General features: G+C 28.2%; 2 protein-coding genes across 2 annotated transcripts; both read left to right on the top strand.

Annotated features, from left to right (window-relative positions):
* Positions 1 to 2,649: 2,649 nt before the first annotated feature.
* Positions 2,650 to 6,594, top strand: LOC114935942 (cytochrome P450 6k1-like). Its single transcript, XM_029308902.1, has 5 exons — positions 2,650 to 3,169; positions 4,557 to 4,922; positions 5,129 to 5,313; positions 5,428 to 5,716; positions 6,320 to 6,594. The coding sequence occupies exons 1-5, from the start codon at positions 2,650 to 2,652 to the stop codon at positions 6,592 to 6,594; spliced, it is 1,635 nt and encodes a 544-aa protein (XP_029164735.1).
* A 4,375-nt stretch (positions 6,595 to 10,969) lies between these two features.
* LOC114935941 (cytochrome P450 6k1-like) lies at positions 10,970 to 14,022 on the top strand. Its single transcript, XM_029308901.1, has 5 exons — positions 10,970 to 11,489; positions 12,294 to 12,659; positions 12,876 to 13,060; positions 13,175 to 13,463; positions 13,748 to 14,022. The coding sequence occupies exons 1-5, from the start codon at positions 10,970 to 10,972 to the stop codon at positions 14,020 to 14,022; spliced, it is 1,635 nt and encodes a 544-aa protein (XP_029164734.1).
* Positions 14,023 to 16,898: the final 2,876 nt, after the last annotated feature.

Raw genomic sequence — 16,898 nt, 5'->3', positions numbered from 1 at the left:
ACCGGACACCCTGTATATATATATATTTTTAAAAATTAAAAAAAATTTTATTACATAAAACTGAATTTTGACTTTATTCATTAACAGAATTGTCGTCAGAATTGATGAGACAGAAAGTTATATCATACATTCTCATTCCGTTGCGCACGCTATTATTTATTCTGTTAAGCTATTTAGAATCACAAATATATTTCATCCGATTAGTCATTATTTTCGTTTTTTTGACAATCGAAAATATGCAATTCAAATTGAGAACGTGTAATCGAATAATGGAATTGCCAGATCGAGTAAAAATAAAGATAAGTTTAATGATTACATTAATAGTCTGATCAAAAATTGATCTATAAGACTTCTCTTTATGTATTATATAGGGTGTCCTGTAATATTTTCTGTTAATTTGGTATTATTTACATTTTTTTATGTATCTATAGTATATATAGAACAATCTCGCAATAGGTATAAACTTGTGAACAGAATTATGGATGCGGTAACGCAAATAATAAATTCTCCTAGCATGGTGGGGAATATTTGCAACGCTTAAAAATAAATGTATACGTAAGTATATGAAAGTATATTAATTTATTTTCAACATATATTGAAGTTGATGTTATTGCTTCAAGTAACCTTTAAAAAATTTAATCAGCTCGTTTAATCAATTCGTTGTATAATAAATAAAATTATTATTAACATCAAACTTCATGCAAATGATAGCTTATGCAACGTAAATGAAATTTTGTGAATATAATTATATATTCGAAGAGCGATATCTATAAAAAAAATATTAAGAAACATTTATAGACAAAAGGAGGGAATTGAAACCAATTGAAAAACTGCTCTATACCCATACAGCACAAAATATTAAAAAAAATCTTTCAAAAATTGTTCTTAGAAGATAAAATAATTCTCAAAAATATTTTTAAAATGTTTCTATGTCCGCTTTTTCAAGTTTAAAAAATATTTTTAAATATAGATTTAAACCAATATTTTAAAAATATGTATCAAATATTTATGAAAATATTATCTGAGCGATAAAGAACATTTTTAAAAATATTATTAAAATTTTTTCAAAATATTCTAAAAAATGTTATCACAAGAAATCGATGATATCACGATTCTCATAAACTATGCGACATCACTTAAAAATACTATAGTAAAAAATCATGCTTACGTATATATTTAATATACATATATGCGCGTGCAAAAGAGCATATTAATATTTTAACTTTACTTCGCTCGTAAACAAGGTTGACCAAAATTTGAAAGGTGTAGCCAGGCATTCTTTCCGGAACTTTTTATTGCAAATTGCGAATATAAAAAGAGTCATCGCGATCGCGCGACAGGCAGTCGCGAATAAGTTTATATTGACGCTAATGTAGTTGTCATTTAATTCCTGTGTCGTATGTTTAATCAGTTTGTGCAAAATTATTTATATATACGAGGGCAGTCCGATAAGTACTTAGCTTCATCGACCGATGGTGCCAGTATCGCAAGAGAGTTTTACTATCGTGTAGTACAATACATTCTCGTAGACGGCTACTGTCAAAATTTCAGCCGAATCGGACTCGTAGTTTTGTTTTGACCGCGTGTGGAAGCGAGCGTGTCCGCGAATTTTAGAAAAACGGAAAAAGAGCAATATCGGTCGGTGATTTGATTCTTGTTTTTGGAAGGGAAATCAAAGATGTCGAAATGAAGAATCTTTGATTTCGCTGCGCAATTTCTCTTCCGAAAACAAAAATCGAATCACCGACCGATATTGCTCTTTTTCCATTTTTCTAAAATCCGCGGACACGCCCGCTTCCACACGCGGTCAAAACAAAACTACGAGTCCGATATTTCAAATTATTTATTGTGAATTACAAGACATTCGGACAAGAGTATCCTAATTAGTTTAAATTTCTACTTGGCAGGTAGGCACAAATCCTTGAAATTCTCATTATGCCTATATAATATGTTAGAAGTTTACTATATAAAATTTATATAAAATTGTATATTAAATACAAGTTTAATTATAAATTTAATTATAAATATAAATTTATAAATATAAATATAATTATAAATTCAATTTTGCACCGAAAATATTGGACAAATAATATATTTTCTTTTCTTTTTCTTTATATTAAAAGTTGTAAAACTATATATAGGGTGTCTATAAAATCTGTCCTTATTACCTGTATCTTGAAAACGGTTCAACATGATTAAAAACTTTATTTCGAGAAGAAACTATTATAAGGAGATTGTTTTCAAGAGAATGGCTCAAAAATTTTGTATGGAAAAACTGAAAAAAATACTATAAACACGTTTTATAAAATAACTATTAATATTATCGCAATTTGTCTGAATTCGCAAATTTCAGTTAATTCACAGTATAAGAAAGTGAAATATTTTGAAAAAATCATTGATGCTTTTCTTATGGAATTTTACGGATACACATCTAAATATATATATCAAATCATTAAAATGTTTATTAAAGAACATTTACATTATGCAAAGAGACTACTTTTATTTAGGCTATATTGATTAATTTTATCTGTTGATTTGAAACTTATCAAATACATATTAATAAAGAATTATAATTATTTTCATAATTATTTATGCAATTTATACTTCTTACCTATATCTTTTTATTCTTTACAGAGACATAAGTTGAAAATGGCATTTATAACGTCTTATTGGACCTTGGACAGCTTAATAATTCTAATAGTTTCTATAATAATTGCCTATTTTTATATGACACGTAAGTTCAAATATTGGAAGCAGCGTGGCGTTGCGGAAATATCACCGACACCTTTCACGGGCAATTTTACGGAATGCGCACTTATGAAGAAAGCACCGGGATTGCTATTGCATGAGTTACACGAACAAGCTAAGGGTGAACCTTACGTCGGATTATTCATGTTTGATAAGCCCTTCTTATTGATCCGCGACCCAGAAGTTATCAAGCACATCCTAGTAAAGAATTTTAATCACTTCTGCAATCGATATTTTATACCTAATGAGACAGATCGTCTCGGTTACGCGAATCTCTTCTTTGTAAACAATCCAGTATGGAAAATGCTAAAATTGAAAATGACACAGGCTTTTACACCCAATAAACTGAGGAAGATGGTGAATTTGATAGACGAATGCGCGAAGAATTTAGTCAACTATTTGGATTCGATGGATTTGGGAGGTAAGTACTAATTTAATTATCAAATATTTAAGTATTTTTATATACATATATATATATATATATATATATATATATATATTTTAATTTAATGAACATAAATTGATGAATGTTTATTGATATACTTGGATGACTCTCACGTTGAGTTTAATTTTTTATATATCGATTTTAAGTGACCTTAAGTTTCGCATTCGTGTGAAATTATTTCTTTATAAAATAAGAATAATGTTCTGATTTTTATATATTACTAGATAATACAAGCGCGCGCTTTGCGCGCATAAATGTAAATTCTTTCGATCAAAGTAATATATTTCACACGTCTAACGCAATGCGCGGTTCACGCGAGACTGATTCTCGTGCGCCCCACATGAGAATTAGTTTCGCGCAAGCCGCGCAGCGTGACAGATGTATGGGATATAGAGTCTCGCGCGAGTCTAATAAAAGCGTAAAAATCTACGTTAATATATAATCTATATATTAAATCTAAAAAAAAAATAATAATAATAATAATAATTATTATTATTATATCCAATCTACAGGGTTTGTCCGGAAAGTAATGCGTCGCATTTTTTTGTGACGCGACTATACATCGCAGAGCGATGGGACCGGTTGGGGAGGAAGGGGGGTACCCTTAGCTTTCCAACGGTAGGTCGCTCAATTGTTTCCATGCGCTTGGAGGGTTAGGACGGCTTATTCTGTGAACCTCTGCTTAGTGGTCGCGTCGAACTTGTGATGGAGAGAACGATAGAGCAACGCTATGCGATAAAGTTTTGCGTGAAGCTGGACAAGACGCCGCTGGAAACTTTTGAAATGCTCAAGAAAGTTTTCGGGGACGATTGCCTTTTTTTATTTCCTCGGCTGAAAAGGGAGCTCAAAGGACAACAGCTCGAGTCGGTTGACAACGTACAAGCTACTTCGACGGCCTCCCTGAACAGCATCCCAGTCAAGGAGTTCCAGAAATCTTATGACGCATGGAAATCGCGTTGGCAAAAATGTATTGACGCAGAAGGGTCATACTTCGAACAATTTTAAGTTGTTTTACCTATGCGATCAATAAATTCTTTTTTAAAAAAATGCGACGCATTACTTTCCGGACAAACCCTGTATATATAATCTCGATATTTAATCACAAAAGATTCTTATAGAAACATTTATTTCTTCGTTTGTATTTCTTGTAAAAGATTTAAATATTGAATTTTTATGCGTTGCATAATTAATTAATCGAAAACAATAAAAAATATCTTAATTAAATCATAAATTTGTAAAGACTGATCTTAAATCTACTAAAAGAAAACTTGATGTTTGCAAATACAATGTAAAATTATTTAACAATAAGTACTACCTATATGGAAAAATATTGTTTTTTAAAGTAATATAATATTGTTGACAGATGATGGAAAGATAATAAACGTAAAAGAATTATGTGCTAAATTTACCACGGATGTGATTGGTAGCACCGCTTTCGGACTTAACACAAATTCCTTCAAACATCCGGATGCTGAATTTTGCAGATACGGCAGCATGATGTTCTCGGGGCCTGTTCGCTCTTTTGAGATATCCATGACAGTTTTCATGCCAACGTTAAGTCGCTTGTTTGGCGTGACATTTTTTAGCAAACCGATCGATGCATTTTTCCGTAAAGTCTTTTGGGAGACGATGGCAGAACGCAGAGAATCCGGCGAAACGAGAAATGATATCCTTGATATTCTTATCAAATTGAAAGATGAACACGGTGATGAGGATATTGAAGGATTCAGTGAGCAGAATGTTAATTAAATAATAACATTACATAAGTTTCGGAAAAAAAAGTTAAAGAACTTTATCAAATAGTAAAATAATAAGAGAGGAAGAAAAATATATACACAGAAATATATTATTATAAATATGAAGAATTAAAATTAACATTGATCGAGACAAGCAAAAGAGACAAATCTATTAAAATTTAATAAATTTAATTTCCAGAATTTGATGGGGACGAACTATTAGCACAAGCGGGAATTTTCTTCGCGGCTGGTTACGAAACTTCCTCGACAACGATGTATTTTGCGTTGTACGAACTCGCATTAAATCTTGAAGTACAGAACAGAGTGAGGGAAGAAATTTTTGACACGCTTATTGAATGTGATGGAAAAATTACATACGAAATGGTTGGTACACAAGTATCGATTGAGATATTTATTTTCGCTTTTCATTGAATCTGAAGAGCGTCATCGATGAACGACTGTAATATAAGAATGACAGATATATGTTTATTACTCTAGATCATGTCATTATCGTACCTCGAAATGGTGTTCCTTGAAGTTTTGAGAATGTACCCACCATTAGAATATCTACAACGTGCAACCACCGAAGCTTATAACATGCCAAATTCCAATCTTGTACTCGAAAAAGATACACCGATCTTTATATCAATCCGTGGTTTGCATTACGATCCAAATCATTTCCCTAATCCGGACAAATTTGATCCGGAACGATTCAACGAGGAGAATAGACGCAAGAGGCCAATGTGCGTTCATCTCCCATTTGGGGATGGTCCACGTGGATGTATAGGTAAGAAAATCGGTTTTAATTTAAAGATTGATATTATGTTATGTTCAAATTTATATAAGTCTGAACATTCCATATATATAAATGCATAAACTTGTTTTGATTATATTTTGACATTTATGCAAACGTTGAAAAAGTGCAATTAAAATAAATGAAATTACAAATTCAAATTATATTTTACTTGTATACAATTACAAAATTGTTTAATTTGAAATTATTGAGAAATTATTTATTTTAATTTAATAAAATATGAAACAAATTCAATTATATGATAATTTGAAATTAAACATTAAACAAATAAATAAAACATTTTTATTTATTATTAAACATTGAATAATAATAATTTTAGAAATTAAAAATTTAATATAATTAATGAAAAATATAATCTATTTACATCTTTGAATTTATGAAATGTTTTTTAATGCTAAATACTTATAAATTTTTAATATTTGAGCAATTCAACAAATAATTGACTTTAATTGATCATAGAATGTGCTCTTAAACACTCATACGATGATCATAAAACATCTCTTGTATATACTTTAAATTTCTTTTTAAAATAACAATATTATTATACAAATTATTAAACAGTTATTTATTTTACAGGTTCTCGTATGGCATTTGTAGAGATGAAATTAGCTTTCATAAAATTCTTGCTTAACTTTGAAGTGACACCGTGCGAAAAGACTTTGATACCTATGAAACTTGATCCTATGAGCATTATGACGACGCCTATAGGAGACGCAATGCACCTCAATGTACGAAAAATTAACACTGGTGAAGAATTGAAAATAGCGTTACATAAAGCAGATCGTAGACGGTCATCAGTATTCCGATTAATTTATAATAATGTTGCACAATATATTAGTGATCGTTTTTAGGATCAATATATTGAAAGTTTGTGCAATAGTATATATTGTATTAATGAAGAGTTTGTTAAAATACACACACTCCAAAAAAGCGGTAAACTAAAAATTTGGAAAAAATTACCGAATTTTAAATGACGAGAACTTTGTAAATAATAAAGATCGGAAGGTTTCTAAAAAATGATAATAAAGCGTGGAATCTCTACTTTAAGAATCTATTCATTTCAATGTTGCAATATAAATTTATTAAAAATGACGGAAGACAAAAAGAGAGCATGCAAAATTGAAAACTAATGATTAGAATTTGCCAAGGCACATGGTGTGAATAAAATGTCACAACTCAATGGGATAAAAAGCATATGATAATAGAGAGTTTCTCAATTAGAGATAATAAAACAACATGAGCCTATTACGAGCTATGTGAATTGATGTCAAACATATATATTTCCAAACTTTACATCAAAATCGTATAAATATACTTTACAATGAGACGTTTCGACGCTTACTTGTGTCTCTTCAGTCATAATTAGTTAAAATATAGTGAAACGTTGGTTAAGTCAGTACGATGTGATCTGTAGAGAGTTTCTCCTTTAAAATGCTTTTTTATTCATCTCGATACGATCATTTTTTGCTGAGATATTCGCCTTTAAATAAAAAGGTGACTTTTTAATTTAAATACGAATGACTCTACAAAAAATCGTCGTATCAAGATGAATAAACAAGCATTTTAAAAGGGAGATTCTGTACTATTATATGATTTTTATCCCAATAAGTTGCGACATTCGATTCACGCCATGTGCCTTGGCAAACTCCGGCTATTACTTTCAATTTTGCATGCTCTCGTTTTGTCATCCACCATTTTTAATAAATTTACCTCGTAATGTTGAAATAAATAAATTCTTAAAGTAGATTTTCTAAGCTTTATTTTTATTTTATATGAACCTTTTTATCTTCATTATTTACAAAGTTATCGTCTTTTAAAATTTTGTGATTTTTTCCAAATTTTAGGTGTACTGCTCTCTTTGGAGTGATTATATATTGCGTACCGTAAAAATATGGTACATTGTCTATTTTGTAGATATTATTGCGCAATATTTTTGCTAATGCTCTATCTAGAAAATATGTGATTAATATTATTGTGCAAGGGGGTTTAACTCCAAACCTCTCTTCGTAAGAATTTGTCAGTGATATACATATATTTATATATTTTACTATATGTATATTTTGTATATATGTTTACTATGTTATTATTTATGTAATTTTGTATTTATATATATAATTTTTTATAATTTGTGCTTACAATTATTTACAATATAATAAAATAATGTGCATGTCCTAATAATTATTAAATAAAATAATACAAACTCATATTTGAATATTCCAGCATTATTTTATATATATTTAAATAAGTCTGTTATTTATTTCTCTCTATTATTCTTCTATTCTATTCTTTTATAATTTCTATAAAATATCGCATAAAGACATTTTAAAATAGTTTTAAGAATATTTTAAAATGATTTAAAAATTGTTGTAAAAACATTTTTTTAAATATTTAAAAAAGTATTTTTAAATATTTTTAAAAATGTTCCTTATTATATACAAATTATATATATATATATATATATATATATACATATATATTTGTAAAGTTTCACGTTAATTATAATATTTATTTCGCGAAAATGTATTACATATACATTATTATACAAACCTTTTTTTAAGGAAGAGAATTAGAAATGAATAAAACGTCAAAATTTTAAGGATTAACTTTTTTTGAAAGTGTTATAGGCTGTGTAACATATATATTCTTCTGAGAAGAATTTTTTCAATCTAAAAATTTTTTTTGAGAGATTTATAGACTGTGTTAAAACTTTTTCAGCTTTTAATGTCAATGTGTTCAAAATATATAAAATGTCGAAATTTTAAGGATTTTGTTTATATACAATTCTTCTGAGAAAAAATTTATATATATAAATATATTTTTTTTTCTAAAAACTAAAAAAAATTTTTTTACATAAAACTAATTTTTGACTTTATTCATTAAGAGAATTGTCCTCAGAATTGATGCGACAGAAAGTTATACATTACCATTTCGTTGCGCATCCTATCATTTATTCTATTAAGTTATTTAGAATCACAAATATATTTCATCCAATTAGTCATTATTTTTGTTTTTTTGACAATCGAAAATATGCAATTCAAATTGAGAACGTGTAATCAAATAATGGAACTGCCAGATCGAGTAAAAATAAAGATAAGTTTAATGATTACATTAATAGTCTGATCAAAAATTGATCTATAAGACTTCTCTTTATGTATTATATAGGGTGTCCTGTAATATTTTCTGTCAATTTGTTATTATTTACATTTTTTTATGTATGTATAGTATATATAGAACAATCTCGCAATAGGTATAAACTTGTGAACAGAATTATGGATGCGGTAACGCAAATAATAAATTCTCCTAGCATGGTGGGGAATATTTGCAATGCTTAAAAATAAATGTATACGTAAGTATATGAAAGTATATTAATTTATTTTGAACATATATTGAAGTTGATGTTATTGATTCAAGTAACCTTTAAAAAATTTAATCAGCTCGTTTAATCAATTCGTTGTATAATAAAAATATTATTATTAACATAAAACTTCATGCAAATGATAGCTTATGCAATGTAAATGAAATTTTGTGAACATAATTATATATTCAAAGAGCGATATCTATAAAGAAAAATATTAAGAAACACTTATAGATAAGAGGAGGGAATTAAAACCAATTAAAAAACTGCTCTTCACATACAGCACAAAATATGAAAAAAAATTTTTTTAAATAATTTTTAAAAGATGAAATAATTCTCAAAAATATTTTTAAAATCTTTCTTTGTCCGCTATAGTAAAAAAATCATGCTTACGTATATATTTAATATACATATATGCGCGTGCAAAAGAGCATATTAATATTTTAACTTTACTTCGCTCGTAGACAAGGTTGACCAAAATTTGAAAGGTGTAGCCAGGCATTCTTTCCGGAACTTTTTATTTGCAAATTGCGAATATAAAAAGAGTCATCGCGATCGCGCGACAGGCAGTCGCGAATAAGTTTATATCGACGCTAAAGTAATTGTCATTTAATTCCTGTGTCGTATGTTTAATCAGTTTGTGCGAAATTATTTATATAGAAGGCAGTCCGATAAGTACTTACAATTAGCCTCATCACCCGATGATGCCAATATCGCAAGAGAGTTTTACTATCGTGTAATACATTCTCGTAGACGGCTACTGTCAAAATTTCAGCCGAATCGGACTCGTAGTTTTGTTTTGACCGCGTGTGAAAGCGGGCGTGTCCGCGGATTTTAGAAAAATGGAAAAAGAGCAATATCGGTCGGTGATTTGATTCTTGTTTTTGGAAGGGAAATCGCGCAGCGAAATCAAAGATGTCGAAATAAAGAATCTTTGATTTCGCTGCGCGATTTCCTTTCGAAAAACAAGAATCGAATCACCGACCGATATTGCTCTTTTTTCATTTTTCTAAAATCCGCGGACACGCCCGCTTCCACACGCGGTCAAAACAAAACTACGAGTCCGATATTTCAAATTATTTATTGTGAATTACAAGACATTCAGACAAGAGTATCCTAATTAGTTTAAATTTCTACTTGGCAGGTAGGTACAAATCCTTGAAATTCTCATTGTGCCTATATAATATGTTAGAAGTTTACTATATAAAATTTATATAAAATTGTATATAAATAACAAGCTTAATTATAAATTTAATTATAAATATAAATATAATTATAAATTTAATTTTGCACCAAAAATATTGGACAAATAATATATTTTCTTTTTCTTTCCTTCATATTAAAAGTTGTAAAACTATATACAGGGTGTCCATAAAATTTGTCCTTATTTTTTGTATCTTGAAAACAGTTCAACATGATTAAAAACTTTATTTCGAGAGGAAACTATTATAAGGAGATTGTTTTCAAGAGGATGACTCTAAAATTTTGTATAGAAAAACTGAAGAAAATACTATAAACACGTTTTATGAAATAATTATGAATATTCTCGCCATTTTTCTGATTTCGCAAATTTCAGTTAATTTACAGTATAAAAAATGAAATATTTTGAAGAAGTCATTGATGTCTTTCTTATGAAATTTTACGGATGCACATCTAAATATATATATCAAATCATTAAAATGTTTACTAAAGAACATTTACATTATGCGAAGAGACTACTTTTACCTAGGCTATATTGATTAATTTTATCTATCAATTTGAAACTTATCAAATACATATTAATAAAGAATTATAATTATTTTCATAATTATTTATGCAATTTATACTTCTTACGTATATCTTTTTATTCTTTACAGAGACATAAGTTGAAAATGGCATCTATAACGTCTTATTGGACCTTGGACAGCTTGATAATTCTAATAGTTTCTATAATAATTGCCTATTTTTATATGACACGTAAGTTCAAATATTGGAAGCAGCGTGGCGTTGCGGAAATATCACCGACACCTTTCACGGGCAATTTTACGGAATGCGCACTTATGAAGAAAGCACCGGGATTGCTATTGCATGAGTTACACAAACAAGCTAAGGGTGAACCTTACGTCGGATTATTCATGTTTGATAAGCCCTTCTTATTGATCCGCGACCCAGAAGTTATCAAGCACATCCTAGTAAAGAATTTTAATCAATTCTGCAATCGATATTTTATACCTAATGAGACAGATCGTCTAGGTTACGCGAATCTCTTCTTTGTAAACAATCCAGTATGGAAAATGCTAAAATTGAAAATGACACAGGCTTTTACACCCAATAAACTGAGGAAGATGGTGAATTTGATAGACGAATGCGCGAAGAATTTAGTCAACTATTTGGATTCGATGGATTTGGGAGGTAAGTACTAATTTAATTATCAAATATTTAAGTATTTTTATATACATATATATATATATATATATATATATATATTTTAATTTAATGAACATAAATTGATGAATGTTTATTGATTTACTTGGATGACTCTCACGTTGAATTTAATTTTTTATATATCGATTTTAAGTGACCTTAAGTTTCGCATTTGTGTGAAATTATTTCTTTATAAAATAAGAATAATGTTCTGATTTTTATATATTACTAGATAATACAAGCGCGCGCTTTGCGCGCAAAAATGTAAATTCTTTTCATCGGAGTAATATATTTCACACGTCTAACGCAATGCGCGGTTCATGCGAGACTGATTCTCGTGCGCTCCACATGAGAATTAGTTTCGCGCGACCCGCGCAGCGTGACAGATGTATGGGATATAGTCTCGCGCGAGTCTAATAGAAGCGTAAATCTATGCTAATATATAATCTATATATTAAATTAAAAAAATAATATGAATAATAATAATTATTATTATTATTATATCTAATCTATATATATATAATCTCGATATTTAATCATAAAAGATTTTTGTACAAATATTTATTTCTTTGTTCGTATTTCTTGTAAAAGACTTAAATATTGAATTTTTATGCGTTGCATAATTAATTAATCGAAAACAATACTTAATTAAATCGTAATTTTGTAAAGACTGATCTTAAATCTACCAAAAGAAAACTTGATGTCTGCGAATACAATGTAAAATTATTTAACAATAAGTACTACCTATATGGAAAAATATTGTTTTTTAAAATAATATAATATTGTTGACAGATGATGGAAAGATAATAAACGTAAAAGAATTATGTGCTAAATTTACCACGGATGTGATTGGTAGCACCGCTTTCGGACTCAACACAAATTCTTTCAAACATCCGGATGCTGAATTCTGCAGATACGGCAACATGATTTTCTCGGGGCCTGTCCGCTCTTTTGAGATATCCATGACAGTTTTCATGCCAACACTAAGTCGCTTGTTCGGCGTGACATATTTTAGCAAACGGATCGATGCATTTTTCCGTAAAGTCTTTTGGGAAACGATGGCAGAACGCATAGAATCCGGCGAAACGAGAAATGATATTCTTGATATTCTTATCAAATTGAAAGATGAACACGGTGACGAGAATATTGAAGGATTTAGTGAGCAGAATGTTAATTAAATAATAACATTACATAAGTTCCGGAAAAAAGTTATAGAACTTTATCAAATAGTAAAATAATAAGAGAGGAAGAAAAATATTTACACAGATATATATTATTATATAAATATGAAGAATTAAAATTAACATTGATCAAGACAAGCACGCACACACAAAAGAGACAAATCTATTAAAATTTAATAAATTTAATTTCCAGAATTTGATGGGGACGAACTATTAGCACAAGCGGGAATTTTCTTTGCGGCTGGTTACGAAACTTCCTCGACAACGATGTCTTTTGCGTTGTACGAACTCGCGTTAAATCCTGAAGTGCAGAACAGAGTAAGGAAAGAAATTTTCGACACGCTTATTGAATGTGATGGAAAAATTACATACGAAATGGTTGGTACACAAGTATCGATTGAGATATTTATTTTCGCTTTTCATCGAATCTGAAGAGCGTTATCGATGAACGACTGTAATATAAGAATGACAGATATATGTTTATTACTCTAGATCATGTCATTACCGTACCTTGAAATGGTATTTCTTGAAGTTTTGAGAATGTACCCACCATTAGAATATCTACAACGTGCAACCACCGAAGTTTATAACATGCCAAATTCCAACCTTGTACTCGAAAAAGATACACCGATCTTTATATCAATCCGTGGTTTGCATTACGATCCAAAATATTTCCCCAATCCAGACAAATTTGATCCGGAGCGATTCAATGAGGAGAACAGACGCAAAAGGCCAGTGTGCGTTCATCTTCCATTTGGGGATGGTCCACGTGGGTGTATAGGTGAGAAAATCGGTTTTAATTTAAAGATTGATATTATGTTATGTTCAAAATTATATAAGTTTGAACATCCCATGTGTATATAAATGCATAAACTTGTTTCGACTATATCTTGACATTTATGCAAACGTTGAAAAAGTGCAATTAAAATAAATGAAATTACAAATTCAAATTATATTTTACTTGTATACAATTACAAAATTGTTTAATTTGAAATTATTGAGAAATTATTTATTTTAATTTAATAAAATGTGGAACAAATGCAATTATATGATAATTTCTCTCAGGTTCGCGTATGGCACTTGTAGAGATGAAGCTAGCTTTTATAAAATTCTTACTTAACTTTGAAGTGACACCTTGTGAAAAGACTTTGATACCTATGAAACTTGATCCTATGGGCTCTATGACGACGCCTATAGGAGACGCAGTGCATCTCAATGTACAAAAAATTAACACTGGTGAAGAATTGAAAAGAGCGTTATATAAAGCAGACCGTAGACGGTCATCAGTATTCCGATTAGTATATAATAATGTTGCACAATATTTTAATGATCGTTTTTAGGATTGATATATTGTAAGTTTGTGCAATATATTAGTATATATCAATGAAAAGTTTGTTAAAATACAGTCTTTCCAAAAAAAGCGGTACACTAAAAATCTGAAAAAAATCATCAAATTTCAAATGACGAGAACTTTGTAAATAATATAGATAGGAAGGTTTCTAAAAAATTATAATAAAGCGTGGAATCTTTACTATAAGAATCCATTTATTTCACTGTTGCGAGATAAATTTATTAAAAATGACGGAGGACAAAACGAGAGTTGCAAAATTGAAAAATAATGATTAGAGATTTGTCAAGGTACATGGTGTGAATAAAATGTCACAATTCAATGGGATAAAAAACATATGATAGTACAGAGTTTTTCCTTTAAAATGCTTGTTTATTCATCTCGATACGATAATTTTTTGAGATATTTGCATTTAAATAAAAAGGTAGCTTTTTAATTTAATTACGAATAATTCTACGAAAAATTATTTTATTAAAAGGAATAAAAAAGCATTTTAAAGGGGAGATTCTATACTTTCATGTGGTTTTTATCCTTTTGAGTTGCGACATTTGAATCACGCCATGTATTTTAGCAAACTCAGACCATTACTTTTAATTTTGCATGCTCTTGCTTTGTCATCCACCATTTTTAATAAATCTACCTCGCAACATTGAAATAAATAGATTCTTAATGTAGAGATTCCAAGCTTTATTCTAATTTTTTATGAACGTTTCTATCTTTATTATTTACAAAGTTATCGTGCTTTGAAATTTTGTGATTTTTTTCAAATTTTAAGTGTACCGCTTTTTTTGCAGTGATTATGTATTGCGTACCGTAAAAATATTATACATTGTCTATTCTATAGATATTATTGCGCAATATGTTTGCTTATTCTCTATTTAAAAAGTATGTGATTAATATTATTGTGCAAGAGGGTTTAATTTTAAACCCTCTATCGCAAGTATCTGTCAGTGATATACATACATATATTTATATGTTTTATTATATGTATATTTTGCATATATGTTTACTATGTTATTTTTTATGTATTTTTATACTTATATATATATATAATTTTTTATAATTTGTGCTTACGATTATTTACAATAAATAAAATAATGTACATGTGCTAATAATTATCGAATAAAATGACACAAGCTTATATTTGAATATTCCAGCATTATTTTATATATATTTAAATAAGTCTGTTATTGTTATGCTATTAAATGTAACAATAATTTATTAAAATATTGAATTTAGATTTATTTAATCATTTGGTATAAAGGACAATATATGTTTTGTGTACAATTAATCGGTTTCAATAAAAAATAAGTTTTTTTTAAAAACTGATGTATTATCATCCGCATCTATTACATTTTTTACATTAATTAGAATAAACTATTATTAAAATCTTATAAATATACATATGTATTAATTATTAATTTAGCAAATAGAATTATTTATGCAATAACATTATTATGAGTCAATAATCCACTATGTAAAATATTTTCTTACTTAGTTTTATTTCTAATATAGCTCTGCTTTTTTGTTAATATCATTTTGCGAATAGTTTTATGGTCCTGGAAATCACACAATATTAATTTAAAAAAAACATACTTTTATAATAAAAAATAAATAAGAGTTTATTATATTATTATTATGAGAGAGAAATATATCGCAGTTACTGATTTAAGAGTAATTTTTATAGCGATAGGTAGGGACGGCTCTTTCTCTCTCTAAAGTAGTAGATAAGTAGGTTAAGGTAGAATTAAGTTATTTGTAAATTAGATGTAAGAGTAGAGTTAAGAGTAGATATAAGTAAGATTGTAAGAGTTTCTAAGGTTGGGGAACGCTCCTTCAAAAGCGCCTTCAATCCCTTAGGGGACGAATAAAGAATTGAATATATTGAATATTGAGCAATTTTTATAAAATATAGTACTAATAAAATAAAAATATATAAAAACTACAAGAAATAAAGAAATATCAATAAAAAATCAAATGGCTGTTTGCTTTCCGAGTTTGTGTATTAATATTTTATTTTTAATAAAATATACTACATCATAACAATTATTTTATATAATACTTAAATGTTTTCAATATTGAATTTGTATATATTTATTAAGTTTTAAATGTTTTTCTTATTAATTTTATTAAATATTCTGCTTTAGTTTAGATATCGAAATTTAACGACTTGGAGACATCTAGAAATATTCTGTATAATGTATGACAACAAAGTCATGTGCGTTAAATAGAGAAAAACTGTGTTATTATTATATAATATAAATATTTAAGCGCTTCAGGTCAACGTTTTCTATACTTACTTTGTTAGTTGCTCGTACAGTGTCGAAATTAGATAATAGTAATATTATTAGCAATATTTGAAAAAGGAAGATAACAACGAGCTATAAGAACGAAAAAATAAGAGGCATATTCTATTAGAAGAAAAAAATAAGAAAATTAAATATGATATGTATAGTTTATTGATTTTATGATTCGATATCTCTTTTTTACTTATTTAATCGATAAAAATTAATTGATAAAATATATTGTAGAAATATGTATGTATTCATTATCATGTTTTATCAAGAGATGCGACATATCAAATTCTGTCTAATAATTAAATATGACTATAATTAAATATGACTATAATTAAATATGACTATAATTAAATATGACTGCCTTTGCATTTTATCATATAAGCTGTAAAAAATTTTTATAATATATTTTAAATCAAAATTATTCGTTTAAAAATAATTTGTATTTTCAGTCGCACAGAAAAAGTTCTGCTAATTTAAATAATTATTAGACAAATTGGATCTTAAATCTTATTTTTAATCTCAAGAAATTATCCTTTAAAATAAATGTTTCGAATGCAGTCGTTTTTCAAAA

This window comes from Nylanderia fulva, unplaced genomic scaffold (assembly GCF_048542155.1).
Source record: "Nylanderia fulva isolate GAGA-0341 unplaced genomic scaffold, ASM4854215v1 Scaffold31, whole genome shotgun sequence".
NCBI lineage: Eukaryota > Metazoa > Arthropoda > Insecta > Hymenoptera > Formicidae > Nylanderia > Nylanderia fulva.
The sequence above is the reverse complement of the archived record's forward strand: the minus strand, read 5'-3'. Positions and strand labels throughout refer to the sequence as shown.

What these genes read in the sequence shown, in the direction of transcription:
- LOC114935941 (XM_029308901.1), top strand. Translation starts at nt 10,970, where the DNA reads ATGGCATCTATAACGTCTTATTGGACCTTGGACAGCTTGATAATTCTA. An exon ending in GGATTCGATGGATTTGGGAG is followed by an intron (nt 11,490 to 12,293) that starts GTAAGTACTAAT and finishes TATTGTTGACAG; the next exon opens with ATGATGGAAAGATAATAAAC. An exon ending in TGGTCCACGTGGGTGTATAG is followed by an intron (nt 13,464 to 13,747) that starts GTGAGAAAATCG and finishes AATTTCTCTCAG; the next exon opens with GTTCGCGTATGGCACTTGTA.
- LOC114935942 (XM_029308902.1), top strand. Translation starts at nt 2,650, where the DNA reads ATGGCATTTATAACGTCTTATTGGACCTTGGACAGCTTAATAATTCTA. An exon ending in TGAGGATATTGAAGGATTCA is followed by an intron (nt 4,923 to 5,128) that starts GTGAGCAGAATG and finishes TTTAATTTCCAG; the next exon opens with AATTTGATGGGGACGAACTA. An exon ending in GAAAAATTACATACGAAATG is followed by an intron (nt 5,314 to 5,427) that starts GTTGGTACACAA and finishes TTATTACTCTAG; the next exon opens with ATCATGTCATTATCGTACCT.